General features: G+C 36.2%; 1 protein-coding gene across 3 annotated transcripts in view; it reads right to left on the bottom strand.

The window, feature by feature from the left end:
- The window catches only part of PIK3C2G (phosphatidylinositol-4-phosphate 3-kinase catalytic subunit type 2 gamma), a 203,322-nt gene that overhangs the window by 101,781 nt on the left and 73,644 nt on the right, over positions 1-27,897 (bottom strand). For all 3 annotated transcript variants that reach the window (XM_042837757.1, XM_042837756.1, XM_042837755.1), the window contains 3 exons: positions 24,272-24,460; positions 15,597-15,690; positions 14,380-14,474 (listed from right to left, as the gene is read on the bottom strand). In XM_042837757.1, coding sequence (XP_042693691.1) covers positions 14,380-14,474; positions 15,597-15,690; positions 24,272-24,460 — 378 coding nt within the window. The remainder of the gene's footprint in view (positions 1-14,379; positions 14,475-15,596; positions 15,691-24,271; positions 24,461-27,897) is intronic.

The following is a 27,897-nucleotide window of genomic DNA, read 5'->3' as shown; positions in this document are numbered from 1 at the left end:
CTGAGTGGAAGATACTACTAATATTTTCTTGGTGGAGTGCTTACAGGGGCCTGACACTGTCTTCACTTATGGCCAGTGGAATTCCTTGGGGCTGAACACATTATTTGACCATTCCAGTTCATCTGTCTCTACTGTCTGATTTTCATCATTGTACTATCTTCTAGCCATTTTCTGAGTGGAACTCTACAGAAAATTACCAGTGAAAGGGTCCATATAACAATCCTTAAAATGGAAGATAAAGACCTGGGGAAAGGGTGCTAATGATGACCCTAAAGGATCAAAAATTAAAGGAAGGTGGAAACTGAATCAGTACATAAGCAAATACGGTTATGGGATTCATTTGTAACTTACAGAATCATGTATGACACTGAGAGGAACCCCAGAAGGGCATTTGGTCAGACCTCATGTTCAAAGCAGAGATAGCTCTGATATTAGACTAAGTAGTTCAAAGGACTTGATCTCAGAAGTAGGCTGAGAATTTCTGAGACAGGAACGAACTGAGCTGTACTTGAACCATACAACTCTGAGTCCTCAGAACACTAGGGTGGTTTCAAAGGATATGACCAAATGATAGGCAGGACTTCAGGGATTCAGTGATCAATCTCAGGAAGACCACTGTATCTTTGGTGGCCATTACAGATTTTTTTTTGGAAGTAGAAGCATGAATAAGCAGGCAAACATCTGCATTTCTAAGATATGAATACCACTGTGATCTGGTCTGCCTTCAGTTCCATTAATTACGTAAGTTGCTATGAAATTAATGCCTCCTATTTATTTTCATGCAAACAACAACAGATACAAAGAGTACAATAACAGTATTTGACAGAGCAAATTCACAGCTACAAAACGTTTTCCACCACCAACACTACTATTAGCTATTTTGTACAGATGAGCTGATTGAGATGCTCTTCATTTTCTGGTGAAACAGCTGTGCATGGCCATCTGGAACATGGCTTGTGTTTCACATCAATGCTGCCTGCCACCACTAAAACACATCACCCACCTCCTCACTGTGTTCACATCCACCATTTGGTCTCCATAAATGTTTAGCAAGTAACCATGAATGTCAACAGATGACATTTTTTCCACATGGAGAAATTCAGTGACACACCTCTGCTTCATATGCACTTCCATGTCAGATACCCACTCTGTCTGGCTGCCCCTTTGCTGTCATCTGTCACATGGCAACAAAATGTAATAGAATATTGGTTGGAAGGTTCACTCTACTGTCATATCACCAACATCTGCCTCTGATGTCGTGGGTCAACTTAATAAAATTGAAGGCATTACTTTTGGAGCAGCTATCTTATATTTCAACTGAATAGTAATCTCTTGCAAGCTCTTTTGGCTGGGGCGCATGTCACAGCAAATATTTTCAAATGTATGTGAGACAGATTCCTTTTAGTGTAAGAACTGAGAATCCATATCATCGTTTACATGGTCTAAATCACATCAGCCAGAACTGTCCTTGGGTACGTAACAGAAGAGACTCGGATTTTGCCCAGGATAGGACTTAGACAACATTCTCTTGTAATAAGAATTTAAAACAAAACAAAACACAAAAAAACACCTGTACATGAAAGAACAGCTGCATACATACTTAGCACCGTTTGGGCTACAGTCTTCCTGGTACTTAAAAAAGGCATTGGAGGACAGTTGTATAAGAGTCAGGATCATAAGAGTGTATGAGTGTGAAATGATTAAATGTAACACTCCAGTGGCCCCGTTGAAATGAAATTGATGTCTGCTCATTTCTAGAATGAATAACATGGACTGAGATAGAAGAGTGGTTACATGTGTAGGGTCTCCAGAGGAGCACACAGCAATATAGGTAATCAAATTAATATTGCACTACACAGGAAGGGGACAGAAACACCACAGGTTATACTTGGAAATGATACTTCTTTTTGTATGGAAATGGTTCTAGGTCTCACAGTTTTCTGAAGTCTTCATCTGAATCTAATCTTCACAGCTGGAAGAAATTAGTTCTTTTTCTTAGAGAACACAGTAGAACTGTATTACTTAATGCGCTACTTTATCTCTGCTCCCTTTTTATCACTTTCCTGCATCTTGCCTCCTAGACAGATATTTTGTTTTGCTCTCCTTTCTGGCTCCCTCTACAACTACGAAGCTTCTTTTTATCATTTTCCTGTCTGAAGTTTCTTCTTCTCCATTTCAAATCTGATTCCATCAGGAATACAGGAATACTGTAGTAACTCCCTCTGATCTCAAGCTAACAAGGAATTCTTCAACTTCTGAGTCTTGGAGAAGAATTGGGATCTCGAAGTAGGAGAGACAGGAATGTGTGCACATCAGGGTAGAGGGAAAACCCAGTTAGAACCTTTCCAACTGTCAGAAGCACGTTGCTTTTCACACTACATCCTTTACTCACTTCCTAGTGAATCCTGAAGAAAGCATTCAGTTTCTAAATATGAAGCACCACAGATAAGGTGATAAAGATTGCTTGCATGAGAATATATACACCAGTATATGCAAATCTGTAAATAAACAGCAAAGCGTACATTTGAGAAAGCACTGGAACAGGAGGCAGCCTTGGGGAGCTGTTATTTTAATTTCACTGGATGACAGACTGTGAACAATTGCTGGAGGAAGCTGAACATGAAAATCTGAGCATTTATGTAAGACAAAGCCAGTTGTTTTTGTTTGTTTGTTTTTAAATCTGCTTGGATATAAGCCCTGCTGCACAAACTAGAAAATTGAAGAATAAGAAGCATAAAACAGGATTTTATTGAGAGAGATGGTTGAAGGCACATTTGTTGTTTTTACCAAAAATACTTAGAATCACCTTTTATCTCTAAGGATTTGAACTCTCCAGGACATTTATCGGATGAGTAAAGAAAGGAAATATATTAGTGTGTGAGTGAAAAGATCATTCACTTGTGTACACATTATTGCTTCTTTATTCAACTGACTAGAAAGTTTTTGTTACTGTGTTATATTACCTCTCTCCCTCCCTCTTTAATGAGAAAGGCTTTACTATTCACAGTTTTACTAACAAAACGGTTTTTTTCACTTGCTTGTTCACTACAGTATATCTAGGTTCACATAAGGGAAACAAGAACAGCAGAAGTCCTCTTTTTTCTGATGAAACCAACATCCAGCATGTAATTTTGCCATGGTTTACTAAAATCCTGAGCTGAATAGAAACAACTAGAAACAAGTTGATATTCACCTTTGAAAATTTCAAGTGCAGATGATTTGTATTAGCTCCTTGAAAGAAAGTGAGACGAAAAACAAAGCTACACCAGCACTGAAGCTTTGATCAAATTTCCAAATAATTTCCTGTATACATACTGCCAGGAATTTACACTATAGCCTGTTATAAACGTCATCTTCCACGTAACAGTGGTTGTTTTTTGTTATTGTTGTTGTTTTAATTTTTAATTTTAATTTTTTTTTTTTCCAGCATATTCCATTGGACTTTCACTCAAAAAACTGCCATCAAGGAACAGCACTCACATACTGCACAACTGAGATACAAATGATATTTCATAGATAACTAAATTTAAAAGGTCCGTTTTGAAGCAAACTGCAACTATCTCTTAATGATTTAGTAATCAGCAATTCAGACAACCACCAAAAGGAGGAGATGTACCTTTTATAACAGCCTTTACACTAGGGACTGTTTTAAAACATGACTTTATGACTTTCACCACACTGAGGTTGAGCTGAAAAAATGCTGGTGGCTTTGGGATAAGATTTTTTAAAAGAACATCTAAACTAAAAAGATAAACTAGTAAAAGCAGATCAGTGTGACACTCACTGGGTTACCTCAGCCATAAGTCTCTACTTTCATATCTGTAATGATTAGTGTTAAGTATCCAGACATTTTCCTCAGCTTCATCCTGTACCTCTGATACCATATACATGTTTGCATCTCAGTTGAATATTTCTGTGAAAAAAATCTTGATTTTTTCTGAATATTTTTCCTTAAAAACATCTCAGTGAAAAATTCCTTACTAATTCCACATTAATCCTTCACCCATGAGTCACGTAAGAACTATTTAGTAAAAATACCACTGTTTATATAACACTGAGATAACAAATCTTGGAATATATTTATACAAGAATAATGACTTTTAAAAGGTGAAAGACAATTCTTGTGGTCTGATTTTCCTTCCAAATCAACAAAGTAATGAATGAATTTCCTGAACAGTGTTTTGTGTTATTTGGTAGACACAGCTAAAGAACAGTCCAGTTGTCTTTCTTCTGACTGAGATTTCTTCTAGTTCTTTGAAACACTTGTTAGAATTTGACAGGATATAGATTTGGAGGGAATCTTAATTCAACTTAATTCCTTCAGAGGCCACCAATCACTTTCAAGTCTGAAATGAATACCAGTTTTAACCAAGTGGGCTCTTTGCCAAGAAAACACCAAATGAGATTCTGAAGGCCATGGTCTGTAGCGAAATTCTCTTGCTTAAGAGGTTATGACAGCCTGTTCACAGCATTGTTTGAGCAAAAACACATAATGCAAATGGAACTAATCAGACCGTTCTTCTTTTCTTCTATAAGCTCACTTCTAATTTGGTTTTCTGCCAAATGACAACTTTATGGTTATAGAGTAGTATACCATTTAGCATGGGTGAGGCATTCAAAAAGCAATTAACGCTTAAGGAAGTATTTTCAAATAGCAGGAGTTTTATGAATATAATCCTTAAATACTTATCATATGCAAATACCTAAAAATACTGAATTATGATAGTTTTGCACATTTGTCAATGCAGGGCATTTTATCAATCCTCAACTCTAACCTCTGTAGGAATATCACCTTTCATTATAGTTTTTGAAGTTGTTATTATAAACCATGTTAATAATTATATTTGGTTTTACATTTGGAAGTTCTTAGAAAAATTCTCATTAGTCACGAAGTAATTTTCTGTCAAATCATGTACTGATGCCACATATTCAACAAAGTCTGATTCATAATGACTGAGGCCCAGGTTTCATTCTGAAGAAGAATAATTTCACTTAGAAATATTAAACACAGAAGCACACAGCTGACTGTGATGTCAGAACAACCAAGTCACTCATTACACGGAATGACCTGTATCCAGTTTCAGCCTTTTTCTTTTTACTCATACTTCTCCCTAATGATGTTACTGGTAATGTTCAGAAATAGGAGTGATTTACTAAACTCAGACCTGTGAAACTAAGGTTTTGATTAGTCACATGATAGCTTTAAATGAGGACTCTCAACATATCAATCAAGAAAAAACAACCAAAACTCACAGCCTGAACTGTGTTTTTGCAACTTGTATTTACTTTACAAAGTAAAAACTTTGCAAAACATACTCAATGAAAAATGGATTGAAAAGAACTCTCCAGGGTAGTCAAGGCTAATTTTCCCAATAACTGATTCAAACAGCTATAGTTAAAACATAATAGCTTGCTGAGCCTGAGTGAGTAAAAGACACATAACAGCAAAGTTTTTTTCACATCTTATGATGCAACTTTGAAACATCAGCAGATTAACTTTGCAATAATTGCCCTTTCTAGAAAGAAATCTTTAAACACAGGGGATCATAATGAAATAGTTTCCATCAATCAGAACTTGCTAGGTATGACCGCAACTATGTAGCAGAGAAGCATTCTAATGAAGGATCATTCTCAACTGCAGGGCTGCTCTCAGCTGCTGAGTGCAACATTTCACTGGTCAAACACAACTGCTGCTGCTCAGCTGAGAATTGCAGGAGATTCGCCATGCTGTTTGCTTTCCAGCAGAGGATTTAACTCTCCACAATCATCATGGCCTGATCTGGAAATTCTGAATCACGTTTACATTGCAGCTACTGTTATTATTTCTACATTTCAGATTATTAAGTTGGTCGCTCTTCATTTATTGGCCTAGCTCAATGAATAAATACAGAATATTTCAGTGGAACGACAAAGCTGTATAGATTATGTCCAGTCATCTCCTTCCAGCAGTCTTTCACAGTATAAAAACACAAACCAAATCATTCACATCAATCAAATTCATAGCTGCAAATTATCCATTTGAAGTGACAGGACTAAATGAATGTTTTCTCAAAAGCTTTCCTGATTTACTACTACTTTGATTTACTTCCCAAATGTTCCCCTGGGACAAGCAGAGAGATATGAGGTATCCATCAGGCAAGATTTTGGCTGTTTTGTTTTTGAAGGAAGCAACAATAAAACATTTTTTACGGAGGAAAGATGAGAGGAGCAGATTAAAGCCCAGCATGACAGTTGCACAGAGCCCTGCTCTGAATCCCCATCGCAGCAACACCAGCTCCATTTCCTCAGCCAAATGCACCCCTATGGCCTATGCAGAGGACATCTTTCTCCTGTGCCAACTGCTGGAGGATGGGAGCTTTCAGCTCTGTTCCACCCCACAAGCTGGTCGTTTAGTCCATCAAAATCCATGCATCAGAGACATAGTAACAGACCACCAAAATGGTACATTTAATCCATTCCACAGAGAATATTCAACAGACAACACCTATATTTCATGCTCAGTTACATTCTTGGAGAGGTAGTTATGACAGATACAACTTTAACCTAATAGGGAGTTTTTCTTTAAATGAAAAAATGGATTTGCTAGCATAAATATTTTTAAATGTAAAAAGAGTGAAAATGAAATAAATCAGACTAGCAGTGTTTTGAAAAACAATGTACCAAACAAACATTTTCCTTAGTGCTACCTTATAAATCATGAAGCAGCTAACAGTGTTAAGGCCAATTGCTCAATATTTTTTTTTTTTCAGAGTGCTCTCCCATTTTGTAGTCCATGTTTTCAACTCCAACTCTGCTTGCTTGCCCACGAATACAGTAGTGTATTTTATCATTACAGTAACACATACTGATAACTTCAGCCCTTGAAGGCTTTTTTTATATTGAGCTTGGCAATATTAATCCTTCTCAAATATGATTTTTGGCATTTAGAATTTCCTTTGTTCTAAAAGTGGGAACAATTATCTCTATGCTCAATTACTAATTTAGCTGCAGCCAAATACTTGCCTGTACAAATGTAATCAATGACAGGAATAGCCATACTTCACTCCATTCTCACCTTGCTACACGGTCACAAAGGTGCCTTACCTCTTCTTTTTTCACACTTTCATTCAGTTCATTCTAAACATTCAACAAATCTGTTCTACTAACAATGTCAAATCATCAAAACAAGACCCATGCAGAACTATGTTCTTTTTTTTTTTTTTTTTTTTTTTTAAGAATTCACAAGATTATACCATATCCATCAAATTATCAAAGAAGTTACAGTTTTAATTAAGCAATTAAAACTATGTTTATTTGGTTCCTTTCTTTAAAAGTTGTAATTTTTAACAGAGTGGTTAAAACTAATCTCCTCTGTATTCAAAATGGCAAAATGCTATGTTCAGGTTCTTTGTTCACCTTTCACGATAGTGTTTGCAATTTGTTTTTTAATTATTTGGAAGTTTATTAGTTTTTATTTCCTTCTAATTAGAAATTTAGAAGTGAAAAATGTTTATTCTTTTAATTAGGATTTCAATATATAAAGAGAAATCACAGCACCTGCAACTTCTTTGGTCTTCGCAAATAAATACTATATGTGCAAAACCCTTTACATTATAAAAATGAACTTAATTCTAGAAAAATGTTGTCACACTCACTTCCAGAGATAAATTACCTGACTAAAAGGCTGCTAAAGTCAGCGGAAAGCATCACAAACTAGGAAGAGTTATTTATGTATTCGGACTTCTCTCTTGTGTATATGGAATAATACAGACAGCAAATTTATAGATAGTCTTCCTAAAATGCTAGAAAACTTGCCAACCTGCCTTTAACTTTGCCTAAAAGTATCATTTTCAGCATGGGAACCAGATCATCTAGCCTTTGGAATCTCTCAGTCAATCTCAGTCTGTGATGAACATTAGGGTACATTTTCAAGAATAAAAGCGGGAGACATGGAGAACTTATTGGAGCTGGGTTGAAATGACACAGACATAATGGGGCCAGTTCCCTCTGCAGCATACAGACTGCATCAGCACTACATGCCACTGGGATCTGGGCCTCCCTGGTTCTGTGTGTGCTACCCTGCAGCAATAAGACTCAATTCTGTGTCATTGTTAGAGCCCCTAGCATCAGAAATACTTTGAGTGTTATATTATAGTCCACAAAGAGCAGAGAGAATAAAAGAGGCTGAAGGCCAGTGGTATCTGCCTCAGATGGTTCACATGTGCATTCAAATGTGGGCAAGGCAGTGTTGTGGGCAAGGCAGTGTTGGAGGCGGAGCACATGTTGGGCAAGTTTCTTCATCCTGCCCTGGAGAGAGTTCCTGATATGAACTATTTCCAACATTGCTCCACTACTGTACTGGAAAAAGCAGTCAGTAGAGCCAAAGTGGAAGGCAGCAGTTATGAGGTATAGCTGACCACAGGTCAAACAATTGATCTTGCCCCTTAATCCACTGTTATTGAGCAGTATTGACCAACACAGACTAGCTAGGGAAAGTTACAATATATTTTTGTAACTATATTTCTGTTTTCCAAGGAAATAATCTAAATTCCACTTAGGCTAACAACAAAACACTCAGCACAGTAGACAGCTGAACTCCTATCTCAGAAAAATAATGGTCCAAAGGTATTAAATAATACAGACATGTAGCTACAGTAAAAAAACCCTGTAAATTATTGGCATTTCAGAAGTAGGCATTACAAGTTCAGAATGAAAATCCCTAGATATTAATCTACATTTTAGGTTCTTTACAGTCCAAAACATAATTATGATCATATCAAGTACTCCTAATTCAAGTCAACCTTATAATTATTACTTGGATGAATGACGCCTTACCTCAGAGGGTTGCAGGAGTGAGCAACTCCAGAACTGAACTCAAATTTTAATTCAGAGTAACAAAAGAACCAATCAAACATATGCTAGGACTGGCTGCTCACAGGTTTCAAGATACATACGTGATTAAGTGTTCTTTTGATTCAAATCAGTATGGAGAATGAAATAAACACAAAAGAAAATTGATGATCGTGGATTTAAGTTGACGTCATTTAATTAGGTTGGGCTTTTCAGCTTTCTCTACACAGTTACTTAGGATGTTCATTAATAATTAGCAGACTTGACAGTTGCTGACTGTTATAGAGAGACACCATATTGTGGGAAGAGCTGAAGCATGGCTGCCTATTTAGCATTCAGGTAATTAAGGATGTTGGACAGATGAGTGCCTGTTTGGTATATTCCTTCTTTTGAAGTCTTCAAGTAAAATACAGTCAGTGTGGATTAGTTTTAATAGCAAAAAAATACATTCCCTTTTAGCAAATATGAAGCAGTAATCCTGAAATTCAAAGCATGGAGTTCTGAATTAACCTAAGTAGAAAAAATTCTGGAAAACAGTATTGAGAGACAAACCTCTCAATGGTAGAGAATTTAGTGATGTCTTTTTAAGCTTTTATACATTTCTTATGTTGGTTTTGCTTCCTACTGCTCTCTTCATGTAGAAAATGAAATACAAATAAAATATGATGCTCTATTCTTGAAATCAGTAGTCTAATTCACTTTGCTTTTAGTGTGCTGGATTTCATCAAGAGTTAGTTCACGTTATTTATGAGATATGCAGTTGTAAAATAGAAGACAGCTCCCTTTCTCTTGGTTATCAGACTGAATGCAGTTGAAAAATGTTATAAATTAAAAAAGAAATCTATAAGGCTTTTTGCAATTTAAAGGGAACTTTGAAAGAGCAAGTTGCAAAAGAACATTTTGCCTTCAACAAAGGTTTCACTTATCCTTTTGGTTTCTCGAACTAAGCATATAAAATGCTCGTGTTCTGCCAAAATTTACATACACTCATACTCTTTCCCAAAAATGAAACCTGTTTGTAGCACCACCTTCAAGCAGCTGCCACCAATCTTAAAGGACACTACCCTTCTCCCCATTATTCAATCTTCCTGTGAAAGGCAACCATCTGTGAGACATATTCCTAGCCACCTGCTGCCCCAGCCAGCTGTTTCAATTGTACATTGCAGCTGCCACCTATGGAACTAGCTGGAAGCAAAAAATGCTCCAAGCAAATGGGAAATGGATCGGCAGGTTGCCAGAGACAGAGGGGTCGATTAAAACTCAAGGAAGAAAGCTGACTGAAACTGTCTGTGAAATGTGGTAGCAAGGAAATAAATGGAGACTTACAGCAGATGAAATGTCCTGAAGGGTCTCAGCAGGTTTCTTTCCCCTCAAGCAACTCTTCTGCTTTGCTAGAAGAAATCTTTAAGAAAGCTTTCCTACTCAACTTAGCTGCAGGGAATGGGAAAATTCACTCCAGTTTTCTCCTATCCTACAAATTGAGCTATGAAAAGGCCAGAATCAGAGTAAATTTCTAGAAGGTAGTTGAGAAGGGTAAATGTTCCCTATGTCTCATGTACATGAGGAACTTACCTTGCAATAAAGCTGAAATGGGATTTAAGTAGTACACAGTCCTGTGCTGGCACTGTATGCATGGGTAATTTTTAGTCTCCTGGTGAAGAGGAGTACACTCAAAAGGACTACTGAGATACAGATGGCCTAAATTTGTGAAAAGCTAGAGAGTAGAAAAGTCATGCACAGTAAGGAAAAAAAAAAAAGGATGAAAAATCAAATGACCTGGTTGCTCTAAATATAAAAATTAATGGGACAAATCCACAGCTGGTACAATCAAATACTTGGTTTCATCAGAGCTTTCCTGATGTACAACACATGAAGATGTGTCCCAAGAATCTTAAAATGAATATTCAGTTCACCTTTGCCAATCACTGCTCAATTTTTATTTTATTTTTTAAATAAAATTTTCAGATAAACTTATCACTGCTTCATGGCAAGAGCTTCAACTACTTGCTGTCCAACATCACTATTAAAAAGGTGATGAGCTGGTACATCATTAAAGGCAGCAGATTATTTCTTGTGTGCAGGGAAATTGTGTCAATTTTAAATAACTGAGCTACTATTAAAATGATGTTTGTCATTCAAGTGAGTTAGCATTGCCAGTCACCATCAATTCTAGTAACTATTGTCTAGGTTTACAATACTGTTGAAAAACATGGAAGTTTAACTCAGCTGATGTTTCCTTTGTGATTATGAAAATGTATCACTAGTTTACTAAATTATATTAGATTTTACATCTTCTGCTCCAAGTTCTATTTTGGGTAGAAACATGGTACATACATTGATTTTTTTTTAATAGTGGAACATTAATGTCACTTATTACAATTAAAAAATTGACATAATATCATTTCTACTGCTTGTTTTAACTAATTCTTCCTTCTAAGGCTGGGTTTGGTTACCAATCTTATTAAGAAACAGAATTAAATGCTTCAAAGAATAAAACGCTATCTAACTGCACTTCTTAAAAAAGATTTGGGAGCATGCTTGCACACGTATGTTGCCTGTATTATTAACTTAATGAGCTTTTTTTGAAAATCTCTTTAGAGATAACTGGACAAGACTCAGTTTTCCATTGTTTTTATAAAGACAAATCCAGTTTGCAGAGTAAATGAAAGCCTTTATTAATACAAACTATGAAATTACTGCTAAACTTTCTGAATAGAATTTATTACTTGGGAAACTGGATTTAAAAGTTCTGGAACAGAAATATTAATAATTGCATACATTTAAATGCTTGGTGGAAAACAGCTTACTTCTGGAGAACATGGTGGAGCAGAGTACATAAAGAAGAAAAGTGTAGAGTCTGATGAACACTATAGGTGTGTGCTATATTTAAACTCTCCAATTCATATTGAAATGCTTGAACAAAAAGACTCAATAAAAGAGGTATGACTGGATACCTTCATGATCACTTTGTGCAGCTAAACATATATATTAAACACATGAGTCCAGTCAGGCTTTTAAAAAATTATCAGTTTTTGAGAGTAGCCAAGCAGGCATGCCTTGAGAAGACATCTCTCCTGCTAAAACTAATGACTGCTCTGTGTATTCTGGGTGCACATAGTTATACTACTATTATACTACTGTACTTTCAAGGATGGCTACTTTAGAGGTGGCTGCTGCTATTTCTGTATTATAGTATTTTCTCACGTTGCTCCACTCACCCAGGCTTTCCCATATTCTAAGTAAAGTGCATTAAGAGAATTTGTTCTCAGAAACACATCATCTATTGGTACGTATTGGTTTCTTATTACAGAAACACAGCTACCACATGGGAAAAGACGACACATGACAGTGTTGCGCAGTGGTCCTGCAGATTCCTGCTCAGGCACTGGGTAGATACTTGTTAATAAAAAAATCCTGTCCCAGTTTTAAATGAATGAATAAATGAATCCATCAAATTTCTGCCAAGAATGTCTGCCAGATAAGGTACTGAAAATCCAGAAAACAAAAAAATATATATTTGAAAAAATATACATTTGAATATATATTTGAATTTATGTATGCATTATATTTATACATGCATTTATACATACATATAAATGTGTGTTTGTATTTATATTTACATATCTATACACAGGAACATATACTAATTTTAACATTTAATCAAAAGTTACCCGTCTAAGAAACTAATGTTTACATTTCAGGTAAAATATACCTTCTTTACACTTGTTTATTTGGGGATAAATAGCGAATTACTATTTATACAATTTGGAAATACTATTAAGGGAAGTATCCATGGGATATTCCAGAAAGATATTTAGTAAATTAGTAGTTTCCATCTGCAACCAAAGCATAAGAGGGTAATCAAAATATTTAATAAACACACAGTAGCTGATGATATCTCCACTTCCTGATGCACACAGGGATAAAAAGTGCTTGTAAAATAACCCAGGGTCGGATGACATCAACACGTGCTACCAGCTAAAAGGCACAGAATACAGTGAACATTTAGAAATATTCTACTAGATACAAGTGTGTTCAGTAATATTATATATTAAGGCTGCAGGGTGACCTCATTGTAGCCTTCCAGAACTTAAAGGGAGCCTATAAATAAGAGGGGAGCCAACTCTTTGAAAGGGTAGATAACAACAGGACAAGAGGAAATGGTTTTAAGTTGAAGAAGATTTAGATTGGATACTAGTTCTTTACCAAGAGAGTGGTGAGGTGCTGGAACAGACTGCCTAGAGAGATTGTGGATGCTCCGTCCCTGGAGGTGTTCAAAGCCAGGTTGGATGGGGCCCTGGGCAGCCTGGTCTAGTATTAAATGGGGAGGGTGGTGGCCTGCCTGTAGCAGGGGGATTGGAGCTTGATGATCCTTGAGGTTCCTTCCAACCCAAGCCATTCTGTGATTCTATGATTAAGATATATATAAAATATAAGTCCTTTACCACATTAAATTAAATGATGCCAGATAAGGATATCAATTGCTCAAGATACAATTTCTTCTATGTATTTCCCAAGGCTATACCATCAGATAAGTCAAACAAAAGTAAGAAAAAAAGAAAAAGGATGGATCCACACAAGTCTATGTTGCAAAGTAAAGTGGAAGAAGTTTACACATGCTAAATGTGGTGCCTCTTTAACAAATACACTGATTAGGCATATTACTATTATCCTATTTATTTCAGTGAAATGAACACAGGCAAAATTCTATTTTGTCCAGAGACATTTCCAGAGATCATGCAGATATAAAAATAAGATCTATGCTCTCTCTGACCCCACACTTCATCAACAAAAAGATTACATTTCAAGCTGTTGTCTTTGCTTCGTAAGGAGGAAAGCTTTTGCTTTCAGAAATCTGAACCAGTTGAACTGTAAATGAAAGTTCATTTCATCCATCATTACTAAACAAGAAAAAAAAAAAAAAGCTAGATTTTCAGATCACAGAGCAGCACAGATGACAGAAGATACATTCCTTTTCCAACAGCCTTGAAGTGATGGCATTGCAAACAGTAATCATTGCATACAAATAATATGATTACAGATATCCCTTCATTGTATAGCTAGACAGTGAATGGTGGTTCCTATCAGAACTGTTACATCTTCATGACTACTAAAAGGAATGGGAACACTGCTATCACAAGTTAGAATGATTTGTAGATGCTTCAGGAGACTTACTTGAATAGACATGAGAAGTCTGAAATCTTCAGAAGAGGTCAGAGAAATCTCAAAAACAGGACCTTTTATCAGTAAGTCAATGCTGCTTGGACATCTTGCAGGTTCTGAGTAAGACTACTTTATGTTCAAACCAGATAAGGAAAAAAATACAAATGGTACCTTAATTAAGAGAGCTGACCTTCAATTTTTTCTCTAGGGACAGGATGAAGTCAGAGATAAGCAGGACTTTTACTCACATCCACTACTAGAAGGATAATGATGAGAGAGTGAAAAAAACTACTGTTTATTTTAAACAGAGTTTGTCACTGATGAAGTGATGGATAATATTCACTGTAATGGAAAATGGATGAATTAATAATAAAAAAACAGTCTTACCAGTAAAGTTGATGGGCTACTTGGATGCTCTGAAGAGAGCGATTCAGCAGGAGTTTCACTAGAGGGCCTTCCAGACTCCACTCAAACTTGAGCACCTTAACAGATAAAAAGAACAATCACCTGAATGCTGATCTTGTTATTTTTCACTTACATAAATAAAATTAATTGGAAAGGATAGTATCTCCAGTGATTAGTTTGCATGAAACAATCCAACTTATGGAGAATGCCCATGAAATGAAACTTCACGACACAAGTAGATACTATCCCCTGCAAGACAACAGTATATCATCTGGATTTCGGACATAAATATACATGCAAATATACAGTCTTTGCTATATTTACATTTTTGCCATTTTCATTTGGAAAATAAATTCTATCCAAAAATTTATTTGTGAAACAGGAGCTGTGAAAGATGAAATCTTTCAAATGTGCTGAATGTTGTAACGGTGTGATGGTTCCACTTCTTCACAGTAAAGGACTACATAGATATGTGCATTCATGTGTACTTATGTATCTACATACAAATATGCATATGTGCATGGATATGTGTGCATATAAATATAAACATATTGAAAAAAAAAACACAAATAAAACCCTGAGGAACTCTGAAATGAAGAACTCTAAGAAAACCATGTGGTTGGAATTACAAAATAAGTGGATAAGACTAGCTCCTCCTCAACTAAAGAACAGGACTGATTCAACACAAAGTTATTACTTTGCAACAGGCCCGTAATACGTAAAACATTAGTTTCCACTGAAAAGCAGTGTACATTTCTGAAGGAACTATTCTATAACCAACTTGATGTAGTTACTGTGTGCTGACAATGATTTTCACTGTGTATGTGACACTAGAGAAATGTGATTCATTGCAAGAAACCTCTTTTTGACCGCAACATAGCCCAGGCCCTGGCCTGGCAGTCATAGCAGCATTTGTTTTATACAGATGCTTTTTCTTCTTGCTTTTTTTTTCTTTTCTTCCTTTCTGTAGAAAGGTCACTTAGTGATACATGGAAAAGATCAATGACATTACCAAAACAATTGCATTCTCTCAAGTGAGAATATCTATATGTCTGTCCTGTTAATTCAAACATTTCATCAGCTGGTCAGTCTTTCTTACTTATTGCTCTTACAATATATAAAACTGAAAGAACCAAAAGTGTTTAATGAACTTATTGATCTGGACAAAAGACACCATTGGCTAAAAATTTTTTTCTTACCTGAACCAGCTGTGGGAGATATTCTAACAATTCATCATTTGACAGATTTTCTATTTGCTGGACTGCTGTTCGGCGAATATCTTTATCTGGAAAACTAAAGCAAAACAAATAGATATTACTAAGAGGTACCAAGACACTGTTTATGCACTGCAACTCTCTTGAGCTCTTACTGATGCGAAATGCTAGAAAAACAGTTTTTTTCTCCAAATGGAATAGAAAAAATCATTTCATTTCCTTCACTGCAGCAAGAGTCAAGAAATAGAGAGTAGATTGCTTAATTGGATTGACTGCTACAGCACGGTACAAGAAAATCATAAACCCAGTACCCTGGAACACTGATCTTCAAAAGCCTTTTTTTATTTTGAATTATCAAGCATTATAATTTCCTTTATATTTATTGAAATATGAAGGCAATTGTGCATCCTCCCTTGCTGTTTTTAGCTGTAATAGGAAATTTCTGTGCAATGGAAACACTTAACAGTCACTTGAAAGCATTTGTTTCGAGTAACAGCATGAAAACTTGAAAATTTCCGTACAATGAGGCTTCATGTTAGAAAAATTGTTGCAGTGTCAGTGCTCCTGGTTCATAACATAACAAAGTTTTAAATATTTTTAAACAGAAGTAATTTGGAAGTGGAAAGCAGTTTTTCACTTTAGTTCTCCTGAAAGAAAATTTAGTAAAAAAAATCAAGGCATTCCCTCAGAAGGTCTCCAAGTCTGTGAAAAATGCTTCTCTGATGGGAAAATGCTCAATCAGTGCTCATCAGAAGCTATACCCTCAATAAATCCTGGCAGGAAATGTTCAACGAGTGTTTAAAATAAGCTGCATTCTCAAAAACAATCTAGTTGAAATCAGTATGACTGTGTCCCAATACAGACTTTGTGATGAAACTGTAACTGTAACTGATAAAAGAAGATAAGATGTTGTGGCAGCAATGATAAAAATAGGGAAAGGAGGACAAATAATATAGCCACTCAATTTTTTTTTTCTTTCAAATAAAGAGAATGAAATGTTGATGTAATCTTCACTGATCAAAACTGCCTGTTAAAAGTTTCTCTTAGAAAAAGACAAAGAATACAGTGTTTCTTCTAATATTCAAAAGTTGACTTACTTCAGAAAAGAAAAAAAGAAGCAAAAAACATTTCTAGATTTTGATATGCTGCCCTTTTGATGCTCACAGAGAATTCCAAGAACAAAAAAGTTGCCTAAGTTGCTTTACACTTAAGCATTCTGCCATGGTCCTGCTTTTATGAGGAAAAGAATAGATGTGCTCATCTGCATATCTGTTACGCATCAACAACATGCTTAACTATTTATCAGTACTTGACATTTGTCCATTACAATCCCAAGAGTCTCTTCTGTCTTCTGAAGCAAACTGGGAATGTTCATACAAACCTTTCCCTCATCAGAACTGTAAGAGTTATCATCTGTGCCAAAGGGGCAGAAATGTCTTCAGATGCACCACAGTCAATTAGATACTGTTTTAAAGGGCTACTGGGCTGCAGTTCAGTTCTCTAAGGGCAAGTATCTGCCCCACAAGAAGCAATATATCCCTCAACTTCTGAACAAATACAGCCATTAGACTCTTTCATGCACTGCAGTCCAGTGTCTCACTGATTTGTCACTCCATGCCATACGTAAAAATGATGAATAAAGACCACAGATTATGTTGCAATTTGCCCTGGAGGAATTCCTTTGAAATCAGAACTGTCACCTATGGCAGAAGGTCTAAGGGGGCCATCAATATTACTGTTTTATATGCTCAGCAGAGAAACAGACTGGTCTTCTCCCAGCTTTTTATCCAGCACCTTTTGTAAACTCTATATCCACTAAAAAATAAATCAGAAGTAAAACACTAGAGGCAGTGCCACATTTGCAGCACTGACTTGCTGATTGCTATCACAAGAAAAGAAATTGTAAAGGTAAGTGCTCTGAAGTATAATGGCCCTTGCAGATCAAAAGTTGAGCTTTTAAATTTAATAAAATAAACTGAAGTAAAATAATAAACAGACCTATGTATGCTTTGATCACCAAATTAACTACATTTCTTCCAATAAAAGTGGACATTTAGAGAACAAATAGCTAAGAGTCAGACCTACTTGAGATGTCCAGTTTTTTGTACTGATACCAGCTGTAATACTTTCAAACTTCCTGTTAATGTAGCTCATTTACTATTTTAATATTATATTTTTCTGTTATGGTACATATTTGATGATGTTTATAGTACAGTTAATAAACACTTGCATGATGCTGGGAGAGCCTTGATGGGGACAGACAGAATACTTTATAAATAAATTATCATGTTTGTCCCAAATTAGCCCACTTTGCAAGTACTATTTATTTTTTTACTTATTTTATTACAGGCACCCTATTAGGAACATGAAGTTGTTACTTTAATATTCATATGGCTATTTACAACAAAAGATACTTCAAGGAGGATCACATATTAAAAAAAATTAATTCTTTCCATATCATTCCATCATCTAATTTTGCAGTTGCTCCAAAGGCTTGTGTGCCAAGCATGTGCTGATAATATGGAAATTAGTCAATTTCTTTCCCTTCTCCCCTAATTCAGCAGGTTTCTGAACAACGAAATATATTCCATATAGACACAGAATCTTCCACCAATGTTGGAAAACACTTCCAAGATCATCCAGTCCAACTGTCCACCTACCACTGACATTCTCCCACTACACCATGTCCTTTAGTACAGCATCTGACTCAAGGTTTGGCCTCACCAGAGCTGAGTACAGGGAAAATACCACTTCCCTGCTCCTGTCGACTACGCTATTTCCAATACAAGCTAGGGTGTCTACACTACTGATTTATGTTTACCCATCTATCAACACCCCTAGATCCCTTTCTTCTATACAGTCTTCCAGGAACTTTGCCCCAAGCCTGTAACACTGCCTGGGGTTGTTGTGGCCAAAGCGCAGGGCCCAGCTCTTGGTGGCCTCATTCAACAGATGGCTCTGTAACTCACTGCGAGAAATCACTTTAGGTCTAACAAAACATGGTCGCTGTTTACATACTGGGGCATAGGTGATTTCCAAGGCTTGCTATAAAGCATATGTAACTTTTATATACACAGTGAGAACTCAAGAATGAGATGAGATGACCATATCACAACACAGTCAATACTACAGCCTTTTGGGCTCCTAAGGAGCAAGAGCTGATTTCAAGTGCATATATCGGATCAGTTTTGGAAAGAATTTGAGCCATGACTATGAGGTTCTTGATGTGTGACCTTTGACAACTGTTTGTGAAAGCAGAGATTTGGGCACCCATCTCCCTGGCTGTTTTAAGACCGTATCCAAAAATTTAGCAAGAAAAAATCGCAACTTAAAATAAAACACTTAAAAATGTTTGATTCTTTTCATTGCACAGATTCTAAATGTGATTGAAACTGGACATTTTCATTTAGGTTTCCAATTACTTCTAGCTATGGTCTTCCTCTTCCTTTCCTTTCTGTTCCCTTTCTTCTATTTTTTCCCCCTCAACAAACAAGCTATTGGTCAACAAATAATTAAGTGGATAGAACTACTGTGATCCTCATTCATTTTCCTGAATTGCAACACACAGTACCTTTCTTCTTTCGAATAATTATATGTTTGCCATCCATTCAGGTAATGGATATTCCACAACTGGGACTGTGTCTCATAAGTTTGTCCCACATTTATATTCTCAAGGACACTACTGAAGAAAAAAACAATACGTAAACAATGGTTGTCAGGTCTAGTCCACAACAGTTAACGTTATGATGGACTTCAAATTTCCCCTTCACAGCTTGTCTTGAAGCCTGCATACTCCTTAAGTTATTAAACTGATTTCCTTTGATATTTAACCTCAAGTAACCTTTTGCTGTTTTGTTCTTTTATCCCTGCATGATGCCAGTGATTGACAGCCATCTATTTTGTAACTTCTGTCTGAGTAGTTTAAAATTGTTAGGTTTCCCATGAGATTTTACGACGGTTTCTGAAAAAGCTGAATATTGAGCTGAATGAGAACAGACTACAATTTGCTTTAGAAATAAGAGCAACATCCAGTCTTTTATTATTCTCATACAGATAGCCAGTACGGAGCATCTTGTCTGGCTTTACCTTTCAGCTAAATCAGATTCAAACAGAAAACTAAGTGCTGCTGAGGTATCCTGTGGATTTGTGATATTCTCTTGAGATTTTGGCATTTGCCAGTGACTTGATTGTAAATGAGAAATAGATGTGCGTTTCATTTTTTTTATTGCAATGTTTCAAATAACCCCATGCTTGAAGATATTTGTCAGATAAACTGAAATGTCTTTTACTGCATTTTCTAGTGTTTGAGGACTTCTGTAAAGAATGAGATGACCTTTCATGAGCCATCCACACCACAAAATTCTGCAGCTCTAGAACATGTTAAAACAAAGCACAAAACTAATTATAGATTACTGTTTTTTCTAACTTTAATTCTTTGCATAAACCCATGGTTGCCCTCCACGTTGATATACAGTTAGGACCCTTTTAATCAAATAAGTTGCAGAGAGGCCCAGATATGCTTTAGCTGCATCTGTTTGATAACTATTAAATGTTCATTGCAGACTTGCAGGTTAAAACAATGGCTATCTGATTCAAGGCGTCTCAAATCAATTTGGCTTTCAAAGGTTTATGAACAGGCTAGTTTCAAGCTATCCCATTTTATTATAATTACTGTTTAGAAAGTGAGTTTTACATATATTTACATATACCTTAACCTCTATAGCTCCACAGAAATTCTGATAAATAATGTGAAAATCAACAGTAATGTTTTGAAAGTCAAAGGCTGAGGGATACTATAACCATAAGCATATTATCTCTGTCCATGGAGGAGTATGAAAGAGCCTAATTTCTGCTATTTGGGTTAATGAATTCATTTTGGCTTTCCTTTTAGATAATTTGAAATCAAAATAACCTGACAAAAATTTGCAAGTATGATCGCTTTATACATACACAGAACATTGGCATACTAGCGATACACCATATGAGTTATCATTTCTAACACTGTCTTTGGTGTCTCTCAGTTAAGAAGAAAATTCTTTGAATAAACAAGTATTCTGATGTCATTTCCCCAGTCTGTCACGAAAAGTAGATATGGTCAGAGAAAGCTCTAATTTCACAGAATCACAGAATCACAGAATGGCCAGGGTTGGAAGAGACCTCAAGAATCATGAATCTTCAACCCCCTGCTACATGCAGGGCCATCAATCTCCCCATATAATAGTGGACTAGACCAAATTTCACTGAATTTTGGCTTTTTTTGCCATGACCAATAGGTGAAGTCTATAGTAAAACTCATAGGGCACCAATAAGCAATGGTGGAAGGGACCATCCTTATACTTTTGCTTTAGGAAGAAGAAATATATATTTTTCAGGCAATCCCTTCAATCACCCATCCCTGAAATTAGAAGTAAAATTAGAAGTATAAAATCCTATTTTTCACTTTTCCTTGACAGCTGTCTCATCCCATATTTATTGATTAAAGAAACAATCTTTTTCCTATTATTATTATTTTTTAAAGCGTTGGCTTCTGGGGCTTTAAGAATCAATGCACTTGCTCCAAGTACTGGATTCAAGACTGCTGCTAAATATATCTGTGAAATGCACCATTATTGAGCTTCCAATTTATGAATGTTCTTCCTTTCCACAGAATAAATGACTATGGTATCATTTGGCTGCCCTCATATGTTCTTGAAAAGATGAAGAGCAAAAGCAGGAGAGATGTGCCCAAAGAACAAGAAACATCTATTAAACTGTATATTTAGCTGTACATTGTGTACACTGTGGACAATTTAGAAGTTTCAGGAAGTTGCAAAGACAGTTCTAACTCAGATGCAGGATAACAGGGCTTAATTTGATGGGTCATGATAGCTTTCCCTAAGCACTCCAATGCTGCCTTGTAACTCATACAATGAGTTAGCACCTCCAATGATTTGATTTTTTTTATCCTTGCAAATGTGAGCTTGAGCTGAATCACGACAGATGCCTCTTCTCTGCTGTGAAAAGAATGGTAAATTAGGGTCCCCAGCCTAAGATTTGCAAAAGATTAGTGATTTTGAATACCTTCCCTAAGTCATATAAAGAGGTAGCATATTCTTGCAGCAATTCAGCTTTTCTGTTGGATACTGCAAAGTGAAATTCCTAAAAATGAAGCAATATTCTGAGTGATTGGAACATCTTGATCTTTTATGACTCCTTACAATATGGTATAATTTGTATGTGCCATAGTTTACAATATAGAGCTCAAGTGTGGATCTCCTTGCTCCAGAACGTCTTTTAAGTTCAGTTATAAACACTAAATTCATTTTTATTAAGAAAAAAAGAAAATAAAACTATAAAAGGGCTATTAACTCTAAAAAACCTCTCTGAGCTTAAATTACGGGAAGCTAAGAGAGTAAGGCAACATTATTATGATTAACCTATTTTTGTTGCCTTCCCTAGACGTCTGTTGTTGGACAGGATGCACTAGACTGACATTTGCTCTGATTTGGTCCAGCTGCTTCTCCACAGTTGAACTATGTTAACAAAACATATGCCCAATTTATTTTACTTACCTAGGATAAGATAGAGATGGTAACACAAGTCCTTAAAATGGACATGAATCCATAAAGAGTATTTCTTTTATATTCTGCTCATGTTTTATACAAACATGGACCTTTCAGTTGTGTCTCAGTAATCACAAGAATTCAGAGAGCTGTTTTGTTGATGATAGAAGTCAGGAACTGAGTTGATGAATTGTCAGAGCCAAGCATAATACAGGATAGAGATGAATGAACCTTCAAAAACAGCTCAGTTATGGAGCTTACAATCCAAAAGTCAGGGAAGGTAATAGTGAAGGGAAGTTGGATTGTACTCAATGTTATTTTACTTTTCAATATGACTGAAATCTGAGGAAAAGATAACAATGAGAAGAAACCTCAGAAAACTTTTTTATACAGAAAGTACTTAGCTCCTTCAGCCCACTCTCTCAATCTGCATTTACATGTCTCTCAGTAGTTAAATAATGAGACCTAGACATCTTTGAAATTAGAAATCTTAAATGAAATGTAATCCCTCTCTTTCAGAATGTTAGCTTCCCACTTGTTCATGTACCTGCACAATACTGAAATACGTGAACGACAAAATCTTTTTTAAAGATTGGTACTGTGATCCAGAACTCCTTCTCATAGTAAAGAGAATAGATCGGCGTTGTCTTTGTTGAGAAAGAAACTGTAGAGACAAACCAACTAAGTTCTTAATAAATAGCCCTTTGGCATCACTGGAGGCACCAGCCACATACAACAGTGGCACTGGGAGACACAAAGTGATTCTGTGTGATTCTGTGACATCATCTTGTCTTTCCATCTCAGCAACGTCTGCAAGAATAAGCAGCATGTACACTGCATTCACTTCACACTGAGAAGCTTTGTGATATATAATTCAAATACCCTGAGAAGCACCTGGCAAGAGCTAATATTCTGCACCACAACCTAATGCAGAGCTGCACCTTCAAGGAACAGTAAAACTCTTCATCTCCAGAAATGTCCCTCACACACAGAATTGGAATTTGACATAAGGTCTGAACTGAAATTGCTCTGACAAACCAGCTCAAACTCCCTTGTTACTTCAGTGTGAAAGAAAACATGTTGCCTGCATATTCCTTTCTTCATTGAGTCTTTCATACATTCTAATCATTTATTAATGATAAACAAAATGCCAATAATATGCTCCATCTTTCAGAGAATTTGCTTCCATCACTCCCACTAAACATCAGAAATACATATATGCAAACATGTGAAACTCCTTATACTTGAGACACGGGAATTCTTAGGAAATTGCTTTGCATTTTAAAACAACTATTGTTGAATATTGTGGGGCTGCGTAAATACAGTTCTTTCTCCTCGAGTAAAGCTCTAGGTGAAGTATTTTGTTTCTAAAGGTCACGTGTAAAATATGGAACTGATATTGCAAAGCAGATGCAGTCTCATGCTTATCCAGACTAGTACTTGATAGATCAAATTTCTCAGTCATTTCATTCATAGGGTTAATGCTTTCATGGATAGAATACTTAGCAGAAAATATGTAGTAAGGTTTTAGAGGAAGCATAACTGCTGAGGCAGATTCTATCCCTTGATATCTGCCATTCCTTCAGAGGTTAGACCATCTCAAACATTCCTGAAAATCATCTCCCAGTGTAAGAAGTTGTGCGGAAGAAATCACCCAGAACTTGCTCAATTTTTCAAAATTCTGCTTCAGAAAGATGGGCTACAGGTGAGCCTGCACATACTTACACATAATCTCTAACTGGAAGCATAGTTCAGTCTTCCATATCTCCCCTTAGTTCCCCTTAGCACAGTAGTTTGAAGATATGGAATGCTATGCAAGTGCTAAGAATTTGATTGATCACCTGCTACCAGAAAGTGACTGAACCTGCTGTACAGAATGAAATACTCTTCTCATTATTCTGAAAAATAGGAAACCTTCTCAGCCAAAAACAGGGCTGGTGTATTCAACTTAAGGACATCACAGGAGTTGCGGTATAACTATTCTTTGACAGAGGGACAGAACCAAAAACAACAAAGTAGCATTCTTTCTTGAGCGTAAGTGAAACACTGAATTAATCAGCAGCACATAATGATCATTCCTCTTCTTGTTAATTTCCTACTAAACTAATTGTCCCTTACCTGAAAGTTAGAAGCCCAAGTGCCTCCACAGGGTTAGAAAATCTCCATTTCCTCATGACAGAATACATTTCTGACACAGTTGTTTGATCCCAACTGGGTGCACTGCCCAGTACCAGAGGAAGGGAGCAATTTTGCTTATTGCAGTAGTAACGATAAAACCATAAGATTCTTCTCTGTTGCTCTGAGAGTCTGGAAAAGAAGATTAGAAATTCAGTTTGAAATTAAAACCACCTGGAGCTTTGTGTAGCACCAAACATTATTGTACTGTGGGGCCAAGTCATACAGTACACTCCTTTTCAGCTACGTACTTGTTTTCCTTGGGGTAGGATATCATTTTCTGCAGACCAGCTTTCATAAGAAAAGTGATACTTATACTTTGGATCTGTCAGCCTTGGGTCATATAAAAATGAAGTGTCAAAAGACACACATATATGGTTATTTCACTTCCCAAGCACTCTCATTTTTCTTCTCCACTGTTGTTGGTGTTTGTTTGTTTGTTTTCACTGAGATTTTGACAGAGACAAAGAAGATTCGGTTTTCACTGGGGAATTTATTGTTACTTCCATCTGCTAAGGATCATCTAAGTTCTGTAACAACCAGACATACAACACCACTAGCCATAGTTTTTGTTCATGTTCTTGCTATGACTAACACAGGCATGTTCATTTCTAGCACATTTGCATTAAAATTGGGGTTTAGGTAAATCCATGCACACATGAGCATGTGTGCCCTTACAGAGTCATGGCATTTGCCTCAGCTTATAAAAGGGAAGGAAAGCTCCCATCAATCTCTGTCTGTTTATAAGACCTGTTTGTAAGTATGCTATGAAAACAAAGGATGCAATACCAAATTCCTCATAGAGATATTAGGTGGTTGAATAACATATTGATAAAATAGAAGGACATCACACCACATTTCAGCACCGTAAGTGCCTCAAAATAATTTTTTTACTTATATTTTCAATTTATTACCAATTCAGGTGTTTTTGCCTCATCTATATTAAAATCCTGGAGTTTGGTATTATTAGAAAACATTAGAAGAAATCATCTGTCAAAGCTCAAACTCTTTCATTTGATATCAAAGCCTTGAGAGTGCAAAGTGATCTCCAGTTGACACATGTCATTACTGAAGCCAAGATGAACACTGGCTATCTTTGTCATAGCAGCTGAACACATTGGTGATCCATCTACTTAGTAAGATAATTTAATTGTGATGTAAAACTCATCTAAATATTTCAAGGTGTAAGAAACCTTGTAGAAGGCAGTATGTAAATAGTCTATTTCCAGTCAAATATTTCATTATCTGGATGCATAAGCTGGGCTTAAAATCCAGCATCTTAGAATAGAATATCCCAAGTTGGAAGGGAGCCGTCTTCCTTCTCCTTGCAATGATCTAGAGCATTTTTAGCCAAAATAAGGAACTTAGCCCTTCCCAAATTCTCAAGATTGCCACAGTTCATATCACTGGACATTTAGAACAGAGGTAGTTTTGCTGTTGTATTTGCTCTTTTTTTAAATGTCACAAGAATGTTTATTCTTTTCTGTTAGGAGAATAAGCTCATAAATGTAGGTAGAAGAAAAATCTACCCAGGATCCAAATTCAGTCATGACTTTTAGTAATCGTTTCAAGAAAAATATAATTTTAGCAATCATCTTAAAAGACTGTGTCAGAATTCACAGCATATCTATTTTAACAACACATATATGTTTCTCTCAGTGAAGGAGAAGTCACACAGAAAAAGAGATTAAAGTAGGCCTAAGACTTTATTTCCATCTTGTTTTCTTTTTCTTTTACATTCAGATGGTATTCTGCAGGACAAAGGGTAAATGGTTTTAAGTTGAGAGAAGGAAGATTTAGGTTGCATGTCAGGGGGAAGTTCTTTCAGAGAGAGTGGTGGGGTGCTGGAACAGGCTGCCACAGAGGTTGTGGTCGTCTCTAGAGGTGTCCAAGACCAGACTGGATGGGGCCCTAGGCAGCCTGGTCTAGTATTAAATAGGGAGGTTGGTGGCCCTGCATGTGGCAGGGGGGTTGGAGATTCAAGATCGTTGAGGTCCCTTCCAACCTTGGCCATTCTGTGATTCTGTGAAGCACCCCTTTTATATGTTAACTTTAAGCAGAAATTGAAGCTTTCAAACAGCATGATCCAAACTATTCAATTTGTTCAAATTAAAGCAGCTAAAGCCTTCACTGAACTAAAAAAATGAGATAAGAAAACAATCCTTGTATCAAGTTTCTAAATTACAGATTTCACACTTTGCTTTAGAGGCAATTGCATTTTCTCTTTCCATGTTTCTGTGAGAAACTAGACTAACATATTTTAAAGATTCAAAATTAAATTAAAGGTTGGGTTAGACTTTTGTTTGCTAGTATTTTACTTTCTAGGGAGGGAGGTATTACTTTTATTCCTTGGTTGTAATAAAAGTTTACATACACGTACAATAGAACATAAAATATGTGATAAAAGTGTTTTGCATAAGTTTAGCATCTGAAGATTGCTATGCTAATAAAGCTATTTCTTCAACACAGAAGTGATAAGATGCTAATAAATTCTATGTATTGATAAAAATGCAGTTCTTTAAGTTATTACGTCTAAGTTTCCCTCCCTGTATCAATTATATCAAAATATATTGTCTTCTAGCCTTCTTCTCAACACAAAGAAAAATACAGAAGAAAGAAAATCTTACTTAAAATCTAAATAATTAATTACTTTTCCTTTTGATAATTTCCCTCAATATCTTTCACTAAATGATGGAAATTGTTTCAGTGGAAATTGGTCTTAATTTTCATTTACTTTTGTGGGGAAATGGTAAAAATGAGTTTATATGCTTGTTCATGTTCAGCCCTAAGACTGGACAAGACAAAATAGCAAAACAAAGAGACAAACAAAAAAAGAGTCAGGAAAGCAAAGCAAAGCTAGAGGTTGCAAATTTTGGCCCCCTGGCTCTGATGCTCACTTGCAGGTTTCCCTCCTGTGGACAGATTAGCAAAATCTGCCCAGAGACATTGTGGAGTCTCCTTCTCTGGAGATATTCAAGACCCACCTCAACATCCACCAGGAAGACCTGTAAGGAACCTGCTTTAGTGAGGGGTTGGACTCAATGATCTCTAAAGGTCTCTTCCAGCCCCTACAGTTCATGAAATGTGCAGATCAATGCCCTTTTTTAGGCATGTTCTGCTATCTACCAGGCTCTAAGAAGTCTTTCTAATCACAATTCACAGCAAAGGCAGTCTAGTGATGTTTGGTAGGCAAACTAGATTCTTAGTCATTAAGTGACAAAAAAAAAAAAAAAAAAAAAAAAAAGAAGTGGAAGCAGTGAGAAAATGTAGAAAGAAATTGTATGCTGGAAAGAAAGATGGCAAAAAAGATTGTCATTTTCCTGACTTCAAATCAGTCTCTGATCCTTTCTTCACTGGGAGCCACTGTGGGCAAACAAGCTACGTTCAAAAAGAAGCCATTGTCTCAGATGGCTACGGGGTTTTGTGTTTCAAGCACAGTAATCCTAAAAGGCATCAAAGGTTCACATCTCAACTGCTGTCAGAAGTCAGTCAAGGTATCAGGCATCAACTAATGAACTCAGTTTCCTCTCTCTCATCTGGCTTCACGATGACTCCAAAGATCACAAAAT

Source organism: Centrocercus urophasianus, unplaced genomic scaffold, assembly GCF_019232065.1.
Source record: "Centrocercus urophasianus isolate 14NV4802_14NV808 unplaced genomic scaffold, USGS_Curo_1.0 seq_73, whole genome shotgun sequence".
In the NCBI taxonomy this organism is placed as follows: domain Eukaryota; kingdom Metazoa; phylum Chordata; class Aves; order Galliformes; family Phasianidae; genus Centrocercus; species Centrocercus urophasianus.
The sequence above is the reverse complement of the archived record's forward strand: the minus strand, read 5'-3'. Positions and strand labels throughout refer to the sequence as shown.